This window comes from Myiozetetes cayanensis, unplaced genomic scaffold (assembly GCF_022539395.1).
Source record: "Myiozetetes cayanensis isolate MyiCay16 unplaced genomic scaffold, myiCay2020 scf1, whole genome shotgun sequence".
Taxonomy (NCBI): domain Eukaryota; kingdom Metazoa; phylum Chordata; class Aves; order Passeriformes; family Tyrannidae; genus Myiozetetes; species Myiozetetes cayanensis.
The window spans coordinates 85,294,064-85,318,546 of NW_026086604.1; the positions used below are offsets into that span (position 1 = coordinate 85,294,064).

Genomic DNA, 24,483 nt, shown 5'->3' on the forward strand with positions numbered 1-24,483 from the left:
CGCCCGGCCCGCTCCGCCCCCGCGGACGTGGCTCCGCCGGGCAGGAGGCGCGGCGGTCACATGGGCGCTTAGCACACGTCTGCTCTCGGCCGGCGCCTCCCCGCCCACCCAGCCGCGCCGGCCCTCCCTCACTCCCTCCCTCCCTCCCTCAGGGAAGCAGGCCCGGCACCGAGCCCGCAGCGGCTCGGGGAGCCTTTGGACGACGCCCTCGTCCACCTGGTGTGGTTCCCGGCGTAGCGGTTGTGATTCTTGGGGCTGTCCTTGTGGTGCAGGGCCGGGGGTCGGGCTTGGGTTGACCCGCGCGGCGCTGCAAAATGTGGAAGATGTAAAAGTTTTCTTGAGAGGGGATGTCCTTTGGTGTTTGATCTTTGTGTACTTTTCAAGCCTGATAACGAGAAAGGAGATGTAACCCGTGAATCACACAGCAGCTAACAGCTCTGAGTGATTTCCGCGCGTTAGGAAGAAAAATGACTTGTCTGTAGAATTGCCTTGTTAAGGTGTAGGGCTTGACACGCTTCGATGATCTCAGACCTAGGGAGAGGTTAACAAAGCTTGGGAAGAAGGATGTACCTACCACTGGTAGCGGATACAAAGAATGCAGAATTTACGGGCCACGGGGACATTTGGCAGAACTCCCAAGATAAGGAAGAAACTAATGAAGACAACTCATCAACTGTGCTGAAATCAGCTCCAACTGGGTAAAAGGTAATTCTGGCATGGGGGAGATCACGATGACTGGCTAACAGACCACCGACCAAAGAAACCCACCAACTCAAAAGCAGAGAAATACTGAGCATGCAGATTGATTAGCATGAGAAGCGAGGGAGTCATTTCCATTTTGAACTTCTTAAATGAATTTCCCAGATGTGTGTTTCCTCTTTGAGGATACCAGGAAAAGGCAAATAATTGTTTGTGTACACATAGACAGACTTACTTTTGCATTATTACTTGGTTTTGGTGAAGTGTTTAAGAATCAGTTGGTCTTGCCTCTTAAGCATTTACTCAGTGGCTTCTATGAGATGAATTCAACAAAGCACTTTTAGGAGCAGTGTCGTATATAAAGTCCTAACCTGTTGTCTCCTTCCTTTAGCTCTTTATTACCTCTTTTAGTTTAGCGAAGTAATTCTATGGATGTGGAATTTCGAGATTTTTTCTTTTTAATTTCTATGGTTCTTTTCAAAATTACAAATTTACTGTATGTGTCACTTATTAATAATTCCAATGAGAATTTCTCACTTAGACCTATCAAGCTGACATTATTCTTTCTCACCACTGATTACAACTCTGGGGAATCAACTTATTTGAAATTGATGCAGGCAGAAAGCGGTCATATTGCAGCCCTTATCCCTGGAAGCCCTGTCAGCTGCTTCTGACTAGGAGACAAAACTGTTCACGGGAGCTCTTAATGAGATTTGCTAGGTTTTTACCTGAATTGTGGGGGTTCTTTGAAGTGTTTTCAGGAAGAAATTTTATTTACTCTATTACAGCAAAATTGTCTCACAGACACACAGATTCCTTATTTTATAAAAAAAAAAAAAAAAGAGATACCTCTCTGAAGATTTACCTTATAGAAATATATGGATAAACTGATAGTGTTCCACAAACTTGACTAAATAATGAGATGATTTTTTGAGAAATGGAAAAATTCAAATGAAAAATCTAATAATCTGGATAAATTTGTCATTGCTAAGCATGACTGCTTAATCAGATTTATGGATTCCATATGCTCCACATAAAGGTAACAGGAAAGGAACTTCAGAGCTCACTTCGGCCTTGTTCAAGGTTGCCCAGTTTAAGACTCTTTGTAACACTTCAGTTGAAAGTTGAGGTGATGATTTTGTAACATATACAGCTTAAAGCATAGAGTATTTTTAGCTACCAGATTTTTTTATCATCCCTCTGCATGAAGAGCAGAAACGAAGTTGTTGACATGGAAAGATTAAAAGCTATTTTTATTCTACACTGTAAGTTAATTATTGCTACTTATTCAGTGACAGGCTGGCTATTTGGTAGATTTATGTCACTGTGGACGTGAATTTCATAAGTCCAGTCTCTCTCACCCAAGAAAGGGTGCTACAATGTGAAATTAGAAAAGTACAAAGCTGCAGAGAGTCCTGACTTCTGAAGAGTTCCCCAGGTGCTTCTGAGTGTGTCAGTAAGATGTTTGTAACAAGAAAACCTAATAGACTATCCTCTTTAAGGAAAAAACCCTAATAGACTGTCTTCTTTAACTAAAAGATCAAATATTTTCAGTTAGTTAAACAGTTTAATTAACTGTTAATTTACTGCATATAAAGAATAAATAGTATGGGCAATATTTTGAAATCTGCAAGAAAACTTACCCTTTGAAAAGAGTCAAAGTGATTCAGTGGTTTTAGTGGTACTAAACTAAAGATTTGCCATGTCCATTTAACTATATTTATCTGCTAAACCTTGCATATTGTTTTAAACCTGTCTTGAAATGCCAGAGGTGTCTCAACTTCAAGACTACACCTTAAATTCACATTTTTGTGAATGCAAATCAAATTGGTAGTTGTGTGAGTTTGCTTGTATTGGAGCCTGTGTGGTATAGTGGCTTAGGTTACCAGCATTCCCTTTTACATAATTTGGACTCAGCATGGAATAGTTCAGGAGTGGCAACAAATCTGGTGGTATGGTTCTGCAAAGCTAACTGGCACACTTCAGAACTCCTTGTTCTGGAGGAGCTTGGGGCTTTCACAGACATGGATGTTGTTTGCTGGTGGCAAGCTCTGAGGTGAAAGGCTATGGTAGATTGTCAGTGCTAAAGAAAAAAAATGAAAGATGAAGATTTGATTAATTCCTAGATATTACACTCTATGATAATGGAAATGAACAATCTGTTTGAAATCAGGTGATTGCATTAGGTGATCTGTGTAAGTCAAAATTCCACACTTGGACTCATGTCCAGCAAAGGACTTCAGGAATGCTATTTTTCCTTTACATTTCTTAAAGTAACTTCTTGGTCAGAACCTTCAGCTTGAGTCAGTGGAAGTTTGTCCCAAGAACGTAAGGGGAACTGCTGCACATGGCATCTGGGAATGTTATAGATACTTACAGTGCTTACAGTATCAGTCTGAATTACACTTAGCTCTCTGTGATTCTCTGACTCTATCATATCTCTTTCCATCTGGCAGTTTCAAAATGCAGGATGTGGTTTTGCCCTTGGTCTTTCACCCTCTGTTACTGCAGGTTTTTGTTCTCTCTTCTGAAAGAAGAACAAATCTGTTGTTGCATTTTCTTCATCCTGCTCATTTTCGAATTCTGATTGCAGGATTTTAAGCTGAGGAGCCAGCTTGTTATATTTAGATAGCGGCTGTTGACTTTCTGCTAAGCTGCCATCCTTTTCTCCTTGGAATTTTGTCTGTAAGGACAGGAGCCACTTCTGTGTGTATCTTTCCTCTCTCGGTGCTGTGGGATGATGACCAAGGATTCAGGCAAGGGCTAAGGGTTACTATCTCTGGCATACACTGTGTGCATTCTGTGTTATCTTTGCAGATGGGGATCTGCATAGCTGATGTTGAGAAAGGCTGAGCTGGCCAAAAGAGGAGGCCTGTGGAGATAGGATGGTCCTGTTTGTGCTTGGAAGAATGAAACAAAGTCATATCACCAAAATAGGACAAGAGGGCACGGGCTTAGGACAAGAGGGCACGAGCTAGGACAAGAGGACACGGACTTAAGCTCTGTCAGGGGAGGTTTAGGTTGAACATTAGAAAGAAGTTCTTTACAGAGAGAGTGATCAGGCATTGGAATGGCCTGCCCAGAGAGGTGGTGGATTCACCGTCCCTGGAGGTTTTTAAGACGAGGCTGGATGTGGCACTGAGTGCCAAGATCTAGTGATCACAGTGGGGTTGGATCAAGGGTTGGACTTGATGATCTCGGAGGTCTCTTCCAACCCAGTTAATTCTATGATTCTATGAAGGGTGGTTTAAATATTGAAATGCACAGCTCTGCATATGCTAATAAGCTTAATGAAGTACATGCTATTATGTATATGACTCTATTACTCAACTTTTCATGTAGATGATGCTATATGTAGAGAGGGAGGAGGAGGATAAGATTGGGCTGTATATAAGGACCTATAAGGGGCTCCCTGATCTGTGAGTGGAGAGAATCCCTCTATTGTTTCTATCTCCCTGCTTTTATTCTTCCTTGGGAGCAAGTGATATCTCAGAATGCTGGAGTAAAAAGTCCTTACCAGATTTCAGCATTTCCTAAGGGGGGCAACCACTTTCTATCATCAGCTAAATAGAAAAAGGAGAGGTCATGTGGCTTGACAGCATTCAATTCAGAGGAGGTGGAAAGGCAATTAAGGATAAATTTGAGTAAATACTGTTACCATGCTGGTGGAGTTGTGTCATTCTGCTATTGCAAAAAAAGAGGTGACACCCTCTGTTCAGTTTATGCAAACTATTTTTCCACTAACTTCAGTGGAAATTTTCCATCTGTGAAGATAAATCAATGTAGACCAGCATTACAAAATTATGAAAATTAAGAAGTTTACCCTTCTACAATGCCTACAGTCCTTGCACCTGCATCAAGCTCCACTGGAGTGACAAGTCTAAAGAGTAGTTGTCAGATTTTGGCCTAAATTACAGTAATCCATGACTTTAAAGCAAAAATAAAAACAAACAAACAAAACAAAAAACAAACAAACAAAACCATGAAGAAATCAAAATTCAATTATTGGATAACCCATTTTATTGCAGAAAATTAAGAAAAAGAAAAGTTTACACTGAAGTGGTAAGAAGTAAAATGTCTTCTATGCTCCATGAATTGCTCTATTTACTGAATTTTGAGAAGACTGATAAAAGGGGGATTTTACCCACTGAAGACAAAATTAGAAGGCAAAAAACCATTTTGAAATGCTACTGAGTTAGTCTGTTGGAAGAAGGCTATACACTTTTAAGCTGAATTTCCTAGATACTATAATAAATTTAGTAATAAACAAGAGTGGAGTTTGATCCACCATTTTCAAATTATTGGTTTAATTTTTTCTTACATCACTTGTAACTGAAAAACAAAGAAAACTATAAATAGGGAAAAGTATCTCACATTCTGGTGGAAACCCTCTCAGAGTACTTCCTCTTCTGTTGTACTGCATCACAATGCTCTTTATACCTATTTTCACTTCTCTGTTTGACTGTATAAGACCTGGTATATCCACTATGTTCTCATGCAAAGAATCAGATGATATACTCATGTTATTCTCTCTCCAATTTTTTGAAGGCTTTATCTGTTGTTTGGTGGCTGCCTACCAAAAGTGCGTAATTTGTAACCTGTATAATTTTTCATTTGTAATAACTGTCATTAAACATAATTTAAATTTTAATTAAAATTTTTTAATAATTTGTAATCTGAATGGGAACTGCAATGCAAATGTATTGCCCCCATGGTTCATTACTCAGTTAATTCAAGGCACAACTCCAGCACCTGCGTTTGATATTCTTAACACTTCTCTTTTATATTAAACATCTGGGAGGCCCAGCACTTCCATATAAAATATTACAATGTTAGTGTTATTAAAGCACTACTAATAATTTTATCAGAGAAGGGTATTTTGATCATTCAAGCAGCATGAAATCCTACCCTGGCTTTTTCTGGACTGGGAGTTTTGATAGCCGAGTTCAGATTATCTTCTCCAGAAATCTGTTTCTCAGTACCAAAACCTGAGTATGTCCTGATTGGAGAGACAGGGGGTTGAGTGACAAAATAAGGCACATCTGTTATGGAAGATTTTTTTAATAATGCAATCCAGCAGTGACTCCCCATTTTTACAAATGGCTCTTCATGAGGAAGTACAAGGGCCTTAACTAATAATTATTCTGGCAATGAAACATCTCCCAGTTGTTGGCATCCCCCAGCAATTTTTTTTTAATAGTGCTTCTCTCATATGTTCTCACTCCTCTCTCAGGCTGCAGTTGCTGTTGTGAATTTTTTACCTCCTTTCTTAAACATGTTACTCCAGAGATGCTACTGCTGTTGTGGATGGGCTTGGCCAGCACTGTGTCTGTCTTAGAGCCATCTGGCAGTGACTCTGTCAGACACAGGAGAATCTTCTGCCAGCTTCTCACAAAAAGCTACACCTGTAACCCCTCCCTGCTTCCAAAACTTTGCCACATAAACCAAATACATCCCTATAAAAATGTTTTCTAAATGTATTTCTCTTCATGTCTTGTTGAGCGAGCACAAGAAATATTACTATCATCTCCACTTCAGAAATGAGAAACTGCCACCCTGAGATCTGTATGAGGGGAGTCACCCAAGGCCACACTGCAGTTCAGCCTGTGACAGAGACGAATCGAGAGTTCACAGCAACCCTAGCTCTTTGTAACATAGGAGATTCTCCTTCTGAAAATATCACCACTGCCTAGTGCACTATTTCCCTTAATCCTGTTGCAGATGAATCGTTTGTGGAACAGTTTGTGCCTGTTTCCAAACGAGCGATTGAAGCCTGGGACAGAACAAAGCATGTTGCACTCTAAAGCTGTGCAGGAAGTTATGTGGAAGCCTGGAGCAAAGAAAGAATAAAAATGAAAGTGGAAATCCTCTGGCAGTGTTATGTTTCAAACTGTCCCCTGTTATTATAATAAATGAGTATATCTACTCAAGAGTACTGAATAATTTATTGGACAGTGACATAAACTTGTAGAACAGCACGTTCTTTCTGCACATGGATTAACCCAGGTGGATTAAGAGTCTTCCAGCACCTGGTTCTAGGAAAAAGATCAGCAAACAGATGATCTTAATCCAATTTCTGTTGCAAGAGGCTGTACACTGGGGCGGGGGGAAGCACAGAACATGCCTGCACAAAGGCACATCTCACCTCTTCAAACTGGTGGCTACTCAGATGGGGTGAAGGGAAGGTGTGCTAGCAGGGCAGCGACTGGACCTAAGCTGCGTAGCAGGGCTGCTGGCAAAGGTCCTGCCTATTCCCAAACCAGAGGTGAACCCTTGACTGCTGCTGCAATTGTTTTGCAGCTAAAGAGTGCCTTAAACAGCATTGTGTCCACTGTCCAAGAGGAACTTTGGCAGTGAGTTCCTTAGGGTACAGGCTCCCATTTTTGTTCAGCATTTGTGTGACGTCTAGCACAATGAAGCATGGTGGGAATTTCCAGGTTATACAAGATAAGAAATATTTGGGACAGTTTATTTTTATATAGAATCAACCTTTCCCCTTCCAGACCTCCCTCATGACGTCAGGGAATTGACTTGGAGGTTGTAGCCATTGAGTAGCATGAGGCAGGGCCCTCCAGCAATGCTCCCTCTCTCCTCTGGCTGGAGCCACCTGGGTCCAAGCAGAGCCGTGGTACCTTCTCACACAGTTTGGCCTTATGTGTTTGTCTGCAGTAAAGGATTCTTTGGAAAGCAGTTCTTGTACCTTTCCTTCAGACTGAAACTGTATTCTCTTCTGCCTTACCAGCTGGCACTTTGTTACAGAGAGGAAGCATGCAACAGGAGATTCCCTCTTTTACAGAAATGAAGGAGAAAGGGATACTTAGGTTTGAGGTGCTCTAGTGTCAGAAGTTTAGGTGGCAGAACTTGAAGACAGCCTGAAGTAAAGCTTTACCTTTACAAATGTCAGTAACTGGCTTGTTGCTTTCCACGTTCAGAGACTCTCAATGAGTTGACTATATGGAAGTGTTGCAGATGCAAATGACACCTATTGCATTAATTCCTTTTTGAAGGTGTCTCAGTATAAGCATCCGTGTTTTCTGCATAATCACAGGGTTTTGATACCTTTTACACATAGCACTTGGATAATGGGAAAACAGCTACAAAAAAAAGAGACTGCATTTTAAAATTGTACCATTATGTACCAGGTAGAAAAAGCCCAGCACTCACTTTTGTTTTCTTAATCTACATTATACTGGTATATAAATAGATTATAATGTCGTTCAGTGTAAGGGGTGTTATGACCTAAGATGCTTCTAGCAAGGCTTGAAAATTTGGATTTCTTTTGGCTTCAATTAGATGTTTATTGTAATAAAAATTGTAATTCAATATTTCAGAGTATACTAAATAAAACTCTACTCAGAATCTATTATAGAAAACACAGTTCATCGCCAGTGTTTTAGGGGAAACAACCATGAATCTGTGGCAGAAAGGGTCATTTCCAGTCAAGAGAAGAGGACTATTGAAGATGCAGTATTTTTAAGGCTGCATTATTTAATATTATACAGGTGTGGCACAGCTGAGTATTTACGTGTTGGCACTTCCTGTGAATTCATAGAATCACAGAATGGTTTGGTTTGGAAGGGACCTTCAAGATAATACAGTTCCAACCCCTCTGCCACGGGCAGGGACACCTTCCACTACACCAGGTCGCTCCGAGCCCCATCCAACCTGGCCTTGAACAGTTCCAGGCATCCTCGGCTCACCTGGGCAACCTCTTCCAGGGCCTCACCGCCCTCACAGTGATGAATTCCATCCAAACCCGTTTCCAGATTTTTCAGTTTAAAGCCGTTCGCCCTTGTCCTGTCACTGCGTACCCCTGCAAAAAAGCCCCCCTGGGGCATTCCTTGCGTGCCCGGCTCCAGCCTCTCCCCGCTCCGGAGCCTGGGAGGCGGAGGTGGTCCAGTCCCGTCCCGTCCTCGCTCGCTCACCCGCCATGCTTTTCGTCCCTCTGCCGGCGCCGTAGCGGCCTCGCCGGCGCCTGCGTGCCGCGGGCATCCCGCACCGCGCCGTGCGCCGCCATGGAGTGCCGGGCCGTGGGGATGGGCCGGGCCCTGGGGATGGACCAGGTGGTGCCCGGGCAGTTTGACGATGCCGAGAGCTCGGAGGGGTAGGAGGCGGCGAGCGGCCGGCTGTGGGGGTGCGCCGGGAGCGGGGCCGGGGAGATAGGCGGAGCTGGTCGGGGTGGGGAGCAGCCCCGGGACTCCCCCGGCGCTGGGGGTGCTGCCCGAGTTACGGGAGGGGGCGAGAGGAAAGGGCTGCGTGCGCTCTGCTGTTCCGTTGTGTGCTGCTCTGGGACAGGCTCGCTTTGGCAGAAAGCCGCGACGTCCTCCTGGCATTGCAGCATCACAGAACCGCTTAGGTTGGGAAAGACCTCCCAGGATCATCGAGCCCAACCTGTGACCGAACACGAGTCGCTGGATGCCGCGTCTCGTCGTTCCTTAAACACCTCCAGGAATGGTGACTCCATCACTTCCGTGGGAAGACCGTTCCACTGTGCAGTCACCCTTTCTGTGAGGAAATTCCTCCTTGTGTCCAAGCTAAACCTCCCCTGGTGCAGCTTGAGGCCGTGTCCTTTCATCCTGTCACTGGTTGCCTGGGAGAAGAGGCCGCCCCCCACCTGGCTGCAACCTCCTTTCAGGTGGTTGTAGAGAGCGATAAGGTCCCCTCTGAGCCTCTTTTTCTTCAGACTAAACAACCCCAGCTCCCTCAGCTGCTCCTCACAGGACTTGTGCTCCAGACCCTTCACCAGTTTCATTGCTCTTCTCTCGACCCACTCCAGCACCTCAGTGTCCTATATAATTTGAATGTAGTCTGCGCCCTGAAGGCAGTGACATCCTCTACAAACATATATTTGAGCATATATTGCTTAAAGACAGATGAAGTGAGAAGCATCTCGTGGAGAGCTAACCTTGGGAAAACGTTTGTTGAGATAAATGTGTTGGATTTTTGGTGACTGTAACAGTGGTTTTTGGTTATATAGAAACCTGTATTTCTTTTAAGTGAATCTACGGAAGACACAGAAACATCTAAAGGTGAGGTCACTGAGAACTGCCAGTCACACCCGTGTGAAGAGCTTAACGCTGAGGAAGGAGATTGTGATGACTACAATGACGAGGAAGAGGAAGATGAAGACTGGGACTGGGATGATGAGGTGGGAAGACTCTTGAAGCACCGCAATGCTGCTGGTGGGTGCAATCCACAGGTACGTTGGAGCCTGTTCTGTGAGTGTCAAGGGTGCCCAAGAGCAAATGGGGCTAATCTGAAGGCTTCGTTCTCTGTTAGTATTGTGTTGAGGACCAATGTAAATAGAAGTTTTTCCTTGAGAGAATCCCTTTCTTTGGAGTCTGTTCCTCTGCCATGCTGTCTGTATATGTACGTTGTAGCCAGAGTTCATCTTGATTTTCTTGTCTCAAGCCCTGTTGCTGTATTCTCTTTTTCACTGCAGTTTTCCTTCTGTTCCTTACCTTTCTCAAGTTTTCTTCCTTTGCCCACCCTGATCTCTACTGATATCCGTTACTTTTTGGTGCTTGTCCTCTGTGTTTCTCACCATCTTCCCCATCCTTTCTATTTAATTTTAAGACTCTACCTTCTAGGAACACCCAGGGTGAAACAGGTTATGTTTTTGACTTAAAAGTCAAAAATTCTTTTCTTGAATTAAGTAAAATCTGATGTTAATCTTTATTTCCTCACCCTTTATGATTTTCTTGTTATAGCTTTAGGCATTGGCATTTGAGCTAAATTTTCCAATGATATTGTCTGTATTTCAAAGGTCTGTGCACAGAAGGCAACTTACATTAACAAATCCTTTGTTTCAGGCAAATAAACAGACCCCTAATTGCTGTTCAGCAAAAATGTCCACCCCTACGGACAAGGTTTTAAGAAAATTTGAACACAAAATTAATTTAGGTGAGTACAATTGCATTGTCTTCTCTTATGAAAACAGTTAACATTCTCTGACATTCTCGAACTAATTCTGCTTACATTAAGTCAGAATTCACTGGAATGAATCACTTAACCATTGCCAGACAGATTAAAAATGGCTTTTGCATACTTGAAGTTGCCTTCAGTCTCCGTTAACTAGCTGTCCTACCCCTTTGTCTCCACCTTCAGAGCCACATGGCTGTTTCGTGGTTTGTTTTTTAACTTCACCTTGATTTCTCCAGACCACATAAAGTTCTTTCTTCCCTAGCTTCTCTGTAGGAGCAAACTGTTTGGGTGGAGGGAGGGTGTCGACTCTCTGTTGGTGATGTTGGTCATTCTCACAGCCACTAGCACAGCTACGTTTTCTAGACAACTTCAGCCCCCTGCAGCGTTGGGCACATTATGCACATTATGCAACAGTTCTCTCAAAGGGGTAGAGTTTCTGTGGTAAGTGAAGAGGCTGCTGTCCTAGACAGTGTAGTTTGATGTTTACCGTGAGATGGAAATGTCTGCTCAGTGCAGCCTGGCAGGACAGGGTGTGATTGGCACCTTTCGACAGGGTCAGAGGCTGTGTTTTCTTTTATAACAAAGTGGTGCTAAAATGAAGGTTGCTGGTGTGTGTGACCAAATACAGCAGCTTTTATGCATTTAGACATTTAGCGTTTAATCAAACACCATTTAAATATATTGTCAGAGAGAATCCGGGAGCCTACTGCTTAATTTTTGTTTAGAAATATAGCATTTGATTGTGATAAGAGAAGAGCAGACAAATTTAGTGGTGAGATGTTAATCCAAAAGGCATTACTCCTGGATGGCATCACATCTCCAAGTCTGTGGAACTGTCTCACTTTGTTGTTCCCTTAGAGTCCTACTTTGAACTGTAGACAGAGTTAAAAGCTAGGTTAACGCTAGTGTGTAGCTAAGCTTCTCTGCTTGTTACAGAGAGCTCTGCCTATGTTTTAATATTGTGTTATGGCAGATTGGTTGGCAGCAGCATTCCAGGGGCAACTTCTAACAGTAGGAAACATCTTTGGGTTTGGGGTTTTTTTTCTCATTTTTTCTAATGTGTTTTTCAGATAAGCTAAATTTTGATGACTCCGTTATAAACAGAGTCACAGAAAAGTCTAGACAGAAGGAAGCAGACATGTAAGTATGACTTGTGATTCTGTTTTCACTTAAATAATTTGAGCCCAGACGCATAGTGCTTATTTCCTTATTTTGAAAAGTTTGTTAAGAAAAATGAAATTTAGAAGTGGTCTGCGTGCAGTTTGGCTTTTAGCCCTAAACTTTTTGGTTTCCAAAATGGTTGTCTAAATCATTCCAGAATTTTGATTTTTCTTTCACTGGTAGCACATCTGATTGTGCTGATGTTGTAAGATATAACTGATGGGAATCATTCCCTCAGAAAAGGCTATTTTATCTCTGTTACTCTTTTTTTCTAAACAAAGATCCTTGAGCAGTTGGGCTAAAAAGATATCAGAAGCCTTTTGAAGTTTCCTCCTGATGATTTGGTGAGGGAAAAGTAATTCTTTTAAAGATTTTTTTTTTTAGGCCTGTAACTTATAGCTGTAAGTTGTAAAGACAGATACCATTTTCTCCTGAATGAGCACAATTCAGCACAGGCAAGAAGATATCTATAAAAGTGAAGGACACAGACGTTCATGGTGGTGGTGGTTTGTTGTGGTTTTTTTTTTTACATTCCTCTGCTGGCAGGAGAAAGCTTTGCTTCTGTATAAGCTGAAAGCCTTACTCCTTGAGGCTGTCATTTTATCTTTGATACAGAATGTTGTGGTTTACTCTGTCAAAGTACTGAGACTATATGTGGGATAGTATCATTTTATTTTCACTTCTACTAGGTACCGAGTCAAAGACAAGTCAGACAGAGCAACAGTAGAACAGGTAAGTCCTTAATTCATCAAATTTCTCTTGGCCAAAGCAAATAATGTTGAATTTTGGAATCACTGATAAAACAGATACAATAGCAACAGAGTTTTGCTTTGGAATTCTGTATCCCTTGTTATCCTGAAGAGACCTCTTATTTCTTTTGTGTATTTGAAGGTTGTACTTGCTTCCATAAACCTTTTGTAGCTCATTTTTGTTCTTAGCATTGTGTTTTTATATGCAATGCAGAATTCCATCTTAAGCTTTTATTTAAATTCTGAAGAACAAGAAAAAAATGCCGGGTTTGCCTTTTTCTTTTTTTCATCTTTAGCAAAACTGAACTACTGGCCCTAAACCACATAGTTGCTCTATTTCAGTTACAATACTGTATCCCAAGAGAAACCTTATTTTAAAACATTTGATACAATTATGGGAGTGAAATAATTCTCTTTTTCTCTTTTAGAGCTGGCTCAAACACATATGCTTAACTTAAAAAAGAGAAAAATTAATTATGTTGGCAGAAAAAGTGAAGTATTATTCTAGAATGGTTGCTGTTTGGATTATCATTTGATCCTTGAGAGTAGACTGATGCCATGGGTCCTTTATTATGGTGCTAAAACTGGACAGTATTATTAAGTTTTATCCTCTGCTGACTTTTCTGTATTAAATTTGAGGTGTTGGATTCAAGGACCCGAATGATTCTCTTCAAGATGTTATCTAGAGGTGTCATATCAGAAATCAATGGCTGCATCAGCACAGGGAAAGAAGTAAGTTTTATTGAAAATGGCGTAGTAGTCTTTTTTTTTTTCCATCAACCTAGGTAGAAGTTTATGGTGCTCAGAAGATGTACTGAAATACTTGGGTTTAGTACTGGCTTTTCTGTGTTGCTTGGTTGCTATGAAGTTATCTTAAGATAAAAGGCAATTTATGTTAAAGGAAGCCAATATTCCCAAGTATGAAAGATTTCTAAAAATGCTGAAATGTTATCTTAAATTTGGGGATCTTGTTAATTGTATCTTTCCACCAAAATTTTTGGAAAAGTTACGTGTACACATTATTTTAAATAGTGCCTGAAAAAACAAACCAACCCAGATAATTCTTTCTTCATATGAGACCCTTGCACTGCAGATCAGACGAACTCCGTGTCAGCAGACATGGGAGTATCTAAATGGTGTAACAAAATTCTGTTTAGAATACTATTAAACCTTCATTGCTTTTATGAAGCTATCATGTTTGTGTGCTGTTATTATCAAGTAATATTGCAGATAATTAAAACTAGACCACAGAGAAGATTATATTGCTTTAAAGAGGTTTTCTTTAATGTTGTTTGTTTCCTTTATAATCTGCTAGGCTAATGTATATCATGCTGGTACTGCAAATGGAGAGAACAGAGCAATAAAGATTTACAAAACCTCTATTCTGATGTTTAAAGATCGGGATAAGTATGTGAGTGGCGAATTCAGGTAAGTTTGACTTCTGCTTGGTTTTACTGGGGAAGTGGGTTTGTTTGAAAGGTGGTAAAATCACTGGTGCTAATACTGCATTGATTGGATAAGAGTCCCTGTTGTGTCTTCTCTTTTATTTAAAGATTTCGTCATGGATACTGCAAAGGCAACCCAAGAAAAATGGTGAAGACCTGGGCTGAAAAAGAAATGAGGAATTTAATAAGGTGATTTTTTCCAGTTTTTATTTCATTGTGCAAAGGTAACGGAAACTTTTAAGTTTATAGGAGGTACTCTCCTATTACTAGACTGTGGTTATCACTGTCTTTTAGGGTCTCTGGAGTCTTCAGGAAGGTGTCTTAAACTTCTCTATGGGAGAGAAATGAAAAGGGGAGAAAGGAGTAAAGATATTCTTTTGTTTTAATGCTTATGCTCTGAGCTCTTCAATGTCTGAACTCTGTCTGACTTGACTGAACAGCAAGAAAAAGCTAGAAATAACTGCTGCTGAGTAGCAGCATGCTGTGGTGATATAGGTTAATCTAGGATTAACCTGAACTGTGTAAACACTCTTTGTCTGACACAGGAATGCTTAGGAAAGGGTCAGAGGCAGAATGGTTGTGGCTTTTTGTATGCGTTTCCTGGTTGTTCTTCACAAGTGAGAGTTTCCTGAGCTCTTACTGTGTATTATGTCTAAAGCAACAGAGCCCCTTTATGTGCTAGCGCAATGCAAATAGTAGAGTTTGATTTTATGTTTTTTTGTGGCTTTATTTCAGGTTGAATACAGCCCAGATACCTTGCCCAGAGCCAATTATGCTAAGGAGTCATGTGCTTGTCATGGGCTTTATTGGTAAAGGTGATAGGTAAGTATCTTTAGAAAATCAAGTTGTTATTTTTTAGATTTGTTGGGTTTTTTTAAATAGTAGCTTTCCACGAAGGTTTATTAAAAACAAGCAAGCCAACGCTCTAAAATTACCTGTTATTACTTCAGGCCTGTAAAATTAACGTGTTATTCTTATATGTGCATGTGACCTGTGGAGTACTCGAGACATTGACAGCTACTACTGCAGGCAATCTGTATGATTCTGAAGCCTGAGTTGTGAGCAAAATTAATTTGTAAATTGGTTTAACTGGAGATTAAGGCTGGAAAGGCTTGCTAATCCTACATGAAGATAGCTCATAAGTTTTGTAGTGCAGACATTAATGTAGCATGGTCCAAATTAGTTCATGTTGGAAACAGAGTTCCAGTATCTTTGGCAAGCATGTAGCAAGCTTTGCTGCCCTTCATGGCATCCTTGCACTTGGTTGCTCATGCTGAATTGCTTGACATACCTACTGAGTGGAAGGATCAGATACAGCAATTAAAGCATTTGCAGTATTCTTGGTACAAAGAAGGAAAAAGTATTCACTTTCTGTTATTTGTGTTGTAATTTCAAGGCCTGCCCCTCTCCTGAAGAATGCTCAGTTATCTGACTCCAAAGTCCGGGAGCTGTACCTACAAATCATCCAGTACATGAGAAGAATGTACCAAGATGCCAGACTTGTTCATGCAGATCTCAGTGAATTTAATATGCTGTATGTTTTTAATCTTTACTCTGAATTGTGACATCTGAAATGTATGCATTGGCAATGTCTGTGGGAGTACTAATGTACCTTTAAGGGAGGGTGGGGTCCTTTTTGTTACTGGCTTTTGTAACTTTTGTAATTAATTATGTAGCTTTTAGCCAGATCTGAGTTTTCTGTGTTAAAAAACCCCCAGCACACAAACAGACAAACAAACCTCACAAATACCAAACAAAAAACCCAAATAAAGATAAAAAAATCCACCGAAACTCCCAAACAAAGCCCTCTCAGAATCAAAAAAAAACCAACCCTCAACTGGGGGAAAAATTAGTAGGGTATCATTTTTATAATTTTTATTTTGTGGTGGAGTTAGTGCAGCTCTGTATGTTTTTTTTCTGTAGATACCACAGTGGGGATGTGTACATCATTGATGTGTCTCAGGCTGTGGAGCACGACCACCCTCACGCACTGGAGTTCCTGCGGAAAGATTGTGCCAACGTTAACGGTGAGTGGGCTGCACTTCAACCTGTGTTCTGACAGCTGGTTTATTTAGCAAAGTGAACTGTGTTCACCTGTGGTCTTTCAGGTGTAACTGATTGTAGAAGCTGTCAAAATTCCATTAAAATGCTTCCTCTCCTGTGTTCCCATGACTTCCTCAGGGAGCTGTGTACTGTGCTGAGTTCAGAAGAGAGCAGCCCATTTTGGTAGAAATCATCTGGCCAAAAATGAGTCATCTGGCTGAATATCAGATTTATGATAGATATGAGTCCCAGTCTGCAGCACTGCCCACTCCAGTCTTCCCTTACTTAAAATACTGTGCAGACATATTGATGTGTTTCCTTCTGTGAGCTGAATTCACATCTGGAATTCCTCAACTGGCAAGAAGTTACCTTATGTTGTAAAGTTCCCTGCACTTACTTATCCAGGGCAGCTGAGAGGATCGAGGCATGGAGTAATTAATTAGAGATGTTATCACTTGTCATAGTATTTTGATAAACAAATTAGCTTTATGGTGTTTTTCTCTTGAGAATTTGGCCCTCGTGTGAGTATACATGTTGTGTAACATACGCCTCCTGTTAAAGGTGTGTCTCTGAGGACAAAAAATCTCATTGCAGGCTGCTTTTGTCCCCCTTTTCAGATTGATTTTTTTCTTATTTTACAGAGACTCTTGGAATTCTGTGCAAAAAACTATGTGCATTTTGATGCAATGTGTCTGTTGATACCCCGTATGCTAGTTTTTCCTTATTCCTTTTCTGGTCATGGATTTCTAGTAACTCCCTTCTGGCTTTTGTTTGTTTTCTGTCATTGCAACTTTTACTGTCTAGTTTTCCTACAGAGACTCTAAGACCTTACCCTAGCTGTGATCATTGCAGAGACTTGTGGTCCCATAGGCACAGAGAACTGCCTCCAAAGTAAATTTTTTTTGTTTTCTATGATTAATTTCTCATAGTGAGAGAACTTCTGAGAACTTTAGTAGGAAATACTTATTAAGCAGTCCTCTGCTTAATTAAACTGCTTATTAAGCCGTTCTCTGCTGTTTTTCAGTACAGAAGTGCAGCCTCAGATTTTGGTCATAATTGAGTCAGGAAATCGATTCTGAGTGTACTATTGAGGAAAATTCTAGTATGTTCATGTGTCTACCCTTTAATATGGATCATAATTAGGCTGTACTGTGTTTCAGTGGATCTTTTTGTTTCTCTGGCAACAGTTTGAGGTCTCCTTTCCTTACTGGAAATACATTTTTTTCACTTTATCATCACAGCTGCAATTTTCAGATGTAATTACTTATGTTTTTTGTCTCTGCCCTTGTCTCCTGGTAGACTTTTTCCAGAAGCGCAATGTTGCAGTGATGACTGTGAGGGAGCTGTTTGAGTTTATTACTGATCCTTCTATCACAAGTGAGAACATCGATGACTACCTGTCTAAGGTAAGACCTCATGGCCTTGTTGGTTATGTAGGAGGACTTGAACAATAAAATCAGATGTAGTTCAAACTCCTTCATCTCATTTACTCTATATCCTGCTGTTGAAGGAAGCTGGTACGTGACACTGTTATGCTAGTGCTTCAAAAATGCACACAGGTCTTTTCCATTTGTACCATTATGGAGTGACAACGTTTTCACTCTACATTTTCTCAAAAAGTCTGATCATGAAAACTCAAATGTCTGTTTGAGGTGCTACTAAAACAGGGATGTTTTAAATTAGTTCTTTCTTTTTAGCAAGGAGAAGCTCTGCAGAAATATAACCGTGCTTATACAGAGAATGGGATTAAGAATGCAGATTTGAGCAGGGTGGGCTGAGGGGGAATGACTAAGACAGTGTTACTTCAAGGTACATGGTCTTGCTTGCCAAATATAGCAGCTGGCAGAAGACCTTGATTCTAGGAGGAGTTGAAATTATTCAGTGCTGCTAGCATCTATTTCATCTGTAGCTGCCAGTCCTCTGCTCCCAGTTAGATATTTCTTTGAAAAGGAGTGTGTGTATGTGTGTGTAAGTGCTTTTTAAGTTAACACAAGAGAAATGGGGGCCACATATGTCACGCTAAGAGTGGAGATTTGACATGTCTTTCCTGTTCAAGACCACATGAATGTGGTCCAAATAACAGTACAGCAGAGAGAATTCCAGATGTTGTGTACTTTCTGTCATATTGGAGGTTGAATGAGAGCGAGCTGTGCCACACAGTTCCCCTTACTTGTGCTCCTCTGGCTTGCATGGTGAGCATGTGAAGAGCCAAGTTCCAGGACTGACCACTGCTCCCTGTATTCACCTTGTGCTCTTATGTCCCATAGCCGTGCTTGACCTGCCATAATTTGGTCTGGGAGGAGCAGCAAGCGTGTTTTTGCTCTATTAACAGCTCCGATCTGCAGCTGTAAGTGTGCTTTACAGCAGTGTTGGTTTACCATTAGGTGTCGCTGAAGTCATTCCCTTAGGGAAACCTGGAGTGTGTGTGAGTGACAGTGAAATACAGGGAGAAACGTAGATGGGAGTAGTTAGTTGGATGCGATTCTAAAGAGTTAGCGATGAGATTCTAAAGAGTGATAACTTTGTATTGTTTTGTATCTCTTTAGGCAATGGAAATAGCATCGAAAAGAACAGAGGAGGAAAGATCCAGTCAAGATAAAGTGGACGAGGAAGTGAGGATTTCTGTTCCTGCTTAAAAATAATATTAACCTTGCTGCTTCTAAACAATGAAAAAATGTTCTATTTTATTTGGTAAAGGGCACAGTTGATGATAAGCAAAACATTGTTTGTGATACTGAGATGTCTTGAACTAGTTGAGATGTGAAGTATTAAGGGGTGCCATGTGTAGAAGCTGACAGCAATAAGCTGTTACAAGGCAAATACACAATTTCCTAAATCAGTTTGTTTGCTTGTAGCTACGTCCTTTGATATATCTTCCAGTTCAGGTTTAGTTAACAAAAAACAGAGTAGAGAGATCTGATTATGTTGGTGGTTTTGGACCAGTGATACAGAAACAGGCTATTTGGATACATGCATTGATCAAATTGCTAGTCCCAGTCTAATTCAGTTTTTCCATTGCTTTTATGTTAAGTGAAACCATTTCAAGTCCATTACAGAAAGCTGCTAATGTTTTGGAAAGGCTCGATGTAAAGATATAACCATTTCTATCTGTTCCAGAAGATAAAAAAACTTAAAAACAACCCCAAAAAACAAACCAGAAAAAACCCCAAACCCCTGTCTTTGGAGTCAGTTCTACTTGATTTATCGAAGACTTGTCTTTTTTTCTTGAAGCTCTGCAGGTTTTACTAACTGCTTCAAGATTGGCCAAGGAAAGATATTTTTGTTTCCCAGGATATCCTCAGAATACAACTTCTGAACTGTAGAGTCAGATGCTAGTGTTTTGTAACAAGTCCATCTTTTGCAAGCCAATTACTCCTTTGTTTACGTAAGGTACTGACCTGTAAGAGAAATGGTTTCACAGCATCTAAGTTCAGTTTATTTCTCCAAGAAGTGACCATGGCTGGTTTGTGTCACTTCCTTAACAAAAGAGTAGAGCTGATTAAGAGCATGCTCTGTGGAGGTGGGGGCTTCTGCTTTGTGCACAGCACTTAGACAGGCAGTGATGATCATGAAGTGAACTGAATTTGTATTGGGATTGAACTGATACCACGAAAAAGAAACAAAATACCTCTCTCTAATCTGGTAGGGTCATAAATTTGCTGGAAGACTGTTTTAAACACAAATTTTAAATTATGTTGTTGATACTGCAGTAGTTTTTACTATACTATACTGCAGCAGGAATCTTTTTTGACTTGGTCTGTAGGATCAAGCAGGTATTATATAAATATATAAACAGATGCTTTCAGAAGGCATTGTAAATATCACAATAAATACATTGGAAAAATTCTTAGAATATAAAACCTTAGGTCTCAAATAGGTTTAAGAGATAGTTGGAAGGATTGGAAAAGTTTGTTAGTTGCCTGGAGGTAGTCACACTAAAGAAGGAGCCTTATTAGTCATGATCTATCAATAATGTATAGGTTGCATGGTAGTGAATGATTGTTATGTCAATTTTGTTTCTCTGAGTCTTTGTGATTATTCTTTTAAGGGTGCATAATTAGAAAAGAAAAACATTATGACACTGTATGTAAATAAGTAAGTTTGTATGTCTTTTCACTCTGCTAGGTATTTAAGAAGGCTTACATACCTCGAACTTTGACTGAAGTTAAAAACTATGAGAGAGATGTGGATATTATGATGAAATTGAAAGAGGAGGATATGGCATTGAATGTTCAGCAAGATAATGTGAGTAGACATTCTGAGGCACTGCAGAAAAAGAGGGAGGGAATATGAATTCTTCTTTCTGGAAACTGATAGCAGCAAACAAAAACAGAAACTTTGTTACCAAGGTGTGGAGTACTAAATCTGGTATCATACTCCAAAGTCATCTGGTTAGTGCTAATGCTAATGTTGTGGGGTTTATCCTGGTCTTTCTTTAAATTTTATTTGTGTTTAGGTAATAATTTTGTTTTGGCACAAAGAATTAAGACGTATTTTGATAATTTAATTACTTTCTCTCTCCCTTGGTGTAGATTCTCTACCAGACTGTTACCGGACTAAAGAAGGATTTGTCTGGTGTTCAGAAGGTGAGAGGATCTTTTTGAAATCCTTCATTTTAGCCGTTTCCAGAAAGGTGCTTATAGGCAGCGCAGAGAATGCCTCATCTTGCAGCTGGTACCATGAAAGAAGCCTCTTGTGTGCAGTGACCATTTATGTCCAGGATGGGTCTGGCATGGCAGCGTGTCTGCACGACACAGGAATCGCTTCCCTTAACTGTGGTTCAGTGCTTGGGTTGCTTGAAATGAAATGAAAATCCTTGATATGGCCATCGATCTTAAAGTTAAGGTGGAGATGAGAGAGTGTTTTCTGATTATGGAAAATGTAATTGATTTAAATCATAGCACAGCTGCAAGTTTTGACATGTTCAGAGTATCTTTGCTGTAATATTGCATAAAGAATAGCCCTGCAGTATAAGGCATAAGATACGATGTCTTACTATATTTGAAGTACTTGACAGGGACACTTTTGTAAAGTGCATTGGATAAGAAGTTGGATACAGATCAGATGTAGCCTGTAATTCAAGGTAGAAGCCCTGTTTGGATTCCCCCTCCTTACTTTGTAAATGTTATCTAGCAGTGGTGTAGACTCTGATTTAAAATGGAAATATAAACATGGATGGGATCAGGCTGTAGCAGAGTCTCCAGGCTTGTTTAGGAATAAGTGAGTTTTCCAGAGTAGATATTTGTGTTTGCAATATAGCATACATACAGTGCCCCCAAGGTGGATTTGGGTATGATCCAAGATAATTAAAAATTGGCTTCCACGTATGTTAGCAAATCGCTGTTTAACTTAGGGAAATTAGTTTGGGAGTACAAATAACAGCTGTGCTGTGAGACCTGACCTAAAAGAAACTGTGTTGTACATTCTAGATTCCTTGTTCTTAATTTGTTTAACCTACTTTTCATTCTTTTTCTTGAGACTCAGTGATGCCTGTGGTAAAGGAGATGGATCAGCTCTCTCAAGGGTTTCTTTGCAGCAGATTCTGTTCTGCTTTTTTTTCATAAATATATATATATACATAGTGTATATGTGTGTTTGTGTATTTTCATTATTTTTCTTGATTTTGATTTGATATAATTCTTGATTTATCTTGCAGATTCCTGCACTTCTTGAAAAGGCAAACGAGTCAGAAACAGACTCTGAGGACAATGATGATGGCAGCTCAGAGGGTTCTGATTCAGGTTGTAAAGAATCTGTACATCCCAAAGATAAACCTGCTGAAGTTGGCATGGACAAAAAGGTCAGCTGGCTAGGAATTGTTTATTTTTCCCACCTCTGCTTATATGGCATGAAAAAATCCAAACTTAGTGGTTTTTGCTAATTCTTGTCTGAAACAAGCTGTGGATTTTTCTGTTTGTGGAGAACGAGAGCAGAGGCAGTGAATTTCATGCTTTATTAGTGGTGGTTTCATGTAGAGCAACATGTAACACAGCTCTCTGTAGCCTAGGCAGAGCTGGGAAAGAGGTCTCTACAGGGAATTATAGGGGTACACAAAGCAGAATTTAGTGAGGGCTGGGCAGCTTTTCAGTGCTTCTGGCTACTCTTCCAGGCTTTGGTGTTGGGGTTTGTGATTGTGATCACTGATAAACTTCCTTATGCCCAGGGAACTGAGACCACATGACTTACAGAACTGGAGTCTTGGTGACAGTGTTTGTACCTCAGTGGCTTTTGCAGTACAATTAGTACAGACTGGCTACCTTTGCTGGGGGACAAGAGTTGTAATGCAGTCATGCAAAGCGATCATGGTTAGAGTTTGAGTGGGTTTTTTTTAAGGCTTCATTTTCTAAACTGTAGAACAATTATGCTCAGTTTTGGTGAGGCTCTTCTGCAGAGCATCAATCATAGGTGAGAGCCTTTTGGCAGACTTTTAGGTGCTGTGCAAAAAAAAAAGGTGCAGCTTGCTGGGTTTAAGGGATTCAAGATTTGGGAGTTTGCTGTTAGGTTTTTCTTCTGAGAAAATCTGTCAAATAAAAATACAGTGCTCTACTAGACACTTTCTCCCAGTCTGGAGTTGCTGTCTTTCAGGTATGAAGCAGAGAAGTCTTGGTCACTTCTCATCATTGTTCCCTTTCTTCAAAGGTTGCATGAAAGTGATGTTTTAACTAGTTTGAATTTTGCCTTGTCATTACCCGTGTGTAGGTCTTGGCTCCGCCCCCAACCTATACTTGCTTTTTCTTTTCCCTTAACTATTCTGACTGATGTTTTTTTTGTTTCTTCCTCTTGATAATCTTATTTTTATGTCATGTGTTAAATTAGCTTGTAAATGTCACAACTGATTAACTTGCTCAAAATCCCTCACTCCTTTCTGTCTTTAACTGAATGGTGTTTGATTATTTATAGGAAAGGAAAAAAATGGTTAAAGAAGCCCAAAGAGAAAAGAGAAAAACCAAAATCCCAAAGCATGTGAAGAAGAGGAAAGAAAAGACTGCAAAAATGAAGAAAGGCAAATAAAATCAGCTTTGTCTTGGAGGAAGGGATGATGTATTGTGAATTAGTCAGTCATCATCTTTTTTTCTATTTTAAAAAATTAAAAATCCTTTATTTATATACTTACAATATTAACTATAAGGGTGGTTTTGTTAATAACATGGTGCAATCGTTTGAAGAGTGTATGCCATGGGTTTCTCAATGGGAAAGAATGAGTTTAACACTTGGGCCTGTTAAAATTCTTTACCTGTGCAGGTTTAACTTGTTGTTAAACTCACACTGATTTGGTCCTACATTCTTACTCCCCTGCCTCACATTGCATACAAGCAAGTTTGGTTTGTTCCAGAGCAGTGATTCAGATTCAAAGAGATCCTTGGAGAGGGGAGAATGGCGATTCAAAGGCCCATGCCTTCTTCACAGTACGGGAGCAAACTGAGCAGGCTGTCTTCTGCAGGCTGGCACAGTCACCCCGCAGGCGTCGTGCCTTTGCTGCCTCCCTGTGCTTGCAACACCTTTGATGCTTTCTTACTGGAAGTTGAGTTTTGTGATTTGGGAGGCTGTCCTTATTGCCCAGTACCCTCCTGAACTAATCAGGCAGGTGTACCCAAACAGACAATGCCTGATTATTTTTGTCCTTTTTAATTTTTTTTTTAATATCTTGGATCCCAACATAAGGCACTTTTTCTCTTAAGAGTGTTATTAACCCGCTATTTTGTAAGCTGGTCAAATGCATATTTGCTGTTTAATTGTGCGTGATTAAAGTCAAGGCTGTGTAAAGGCTTGTGGCAAAACCCCTTCATGGTGTGGCTCATCGTTGCCAGACTGTGTTGTGCTAAGATACCCCAGCTCTCAGTTAGGGAGGAGCTGACAAAGATTTACTCATAAGTGATCCACCTGTGCTTGGGCAAAGGTGTCTAAGGACAGACCACCTTGGCAGCTCTTGGCAGCTGCTTTGACCCCCAGGCTGACAAGTGCTGGGAAAGGTGTTCTCCTCCCACAGTAGCCACCAGCTGTCTTTTCCCACTGCCTGCTGTTTCAGAACTCCTTGTGGCAGCACAGAGAAAGGTTCTGATTCCAGTAAATGTCTTGATATGTTCTCCCTTATTAGGGGTGGAGTCGATGCCCTGAGGATCTGTGCTTACAGGACATACATCCTCTGACGACAGAGGACAGGTTTTATCCAACAGTGGATATCCAACAATGATGGGTTGGCTAGGGGCAGGGCCAAGCTTCCCTCTCTCTGCTCCTCACCTTCCACACCCAAAAGAGAGAGCATACTGGCCAATTGCACACGTGGCTGCACTCCCCAGATTGACCTTCACGACCTCTTTGGTGCCTTTGACTAGAAAATCAGTAAGAGGGGAACTGGCCAATGCTTCCAGATCTCTCTCTCTCTCTTTCTCTTCCCTCGCTTTCTCCCTGTCCACACAGGGACTGATACACTCTCACATACAGTAGGCATAGAAGTGTGGACA

The 24,483-nt window shown here is 40.8% G+C and overlaps 1 protein-coding gene across 1 annotated transcript; it reads left to right on the plus strand.

The window, feature by feature from the left end:
- The first annotated feature begins 8,697 nt into the window (after positions 1-8,697).
- Positions 8,698-23,137, plus strand: RIOK1 (RIO kinase 1). Its single transcript, XM_050319485.1, has 17 exons — positions 8,698-8,803; positions 9,697-9,898; positions 10,512-10,602; positions 11,694-11,763; positions 12,474-12,516; positions 13,173-13,265; positions 13,849-13,961; positions 14,087-14,167; positions 14,714-14,800; positions 15,375-15,512; positions 15,902-16,005; positions 17,321-17,427; positions 18,568-18,633; positions 20,147-20,266; positions 20,554-20,607; positions 21,678-21,821; positions 22,922-23,137. Exons 1-17 carry the CDS (start codon positions 8,715-8,717, stop codon positions 23,030-23,032), a joined length of 1,713 nt encoding a protein of 570 aa, XP_050175442.1. The 5' UTR covers positions 8,698-8,714; the 3' UTR covers positions 23,033-23,137.
- Positions 23,138-24,483: the final 1,346 nt, after the last annotated feature.

Bases quoted from the DNA above. Each gene is read 5' to 3' on its own strand.
- RIOK1 (XM_050319485.1), top strand. From the start codon at position 8,715: ATGGAGTGCCGGGCCGTGGGGATGGGCCGGGCCCTGGGGATGGACCAG. The intron at 14,168-14,713 runs GTGATTTTTTCC...GCTTTATTTCAG, and splicing joins GAAATGAGGAATTTAATAAG to GTTGAATACAGCCCAGATAC. The intron at 18,634-20,146 runs GTGAGGATTTCT...TCACTCTGCTAG, and splicing joins AAGATAAAGTGGACGAGGAA to GTATTTAAGAAGGCTTACAT.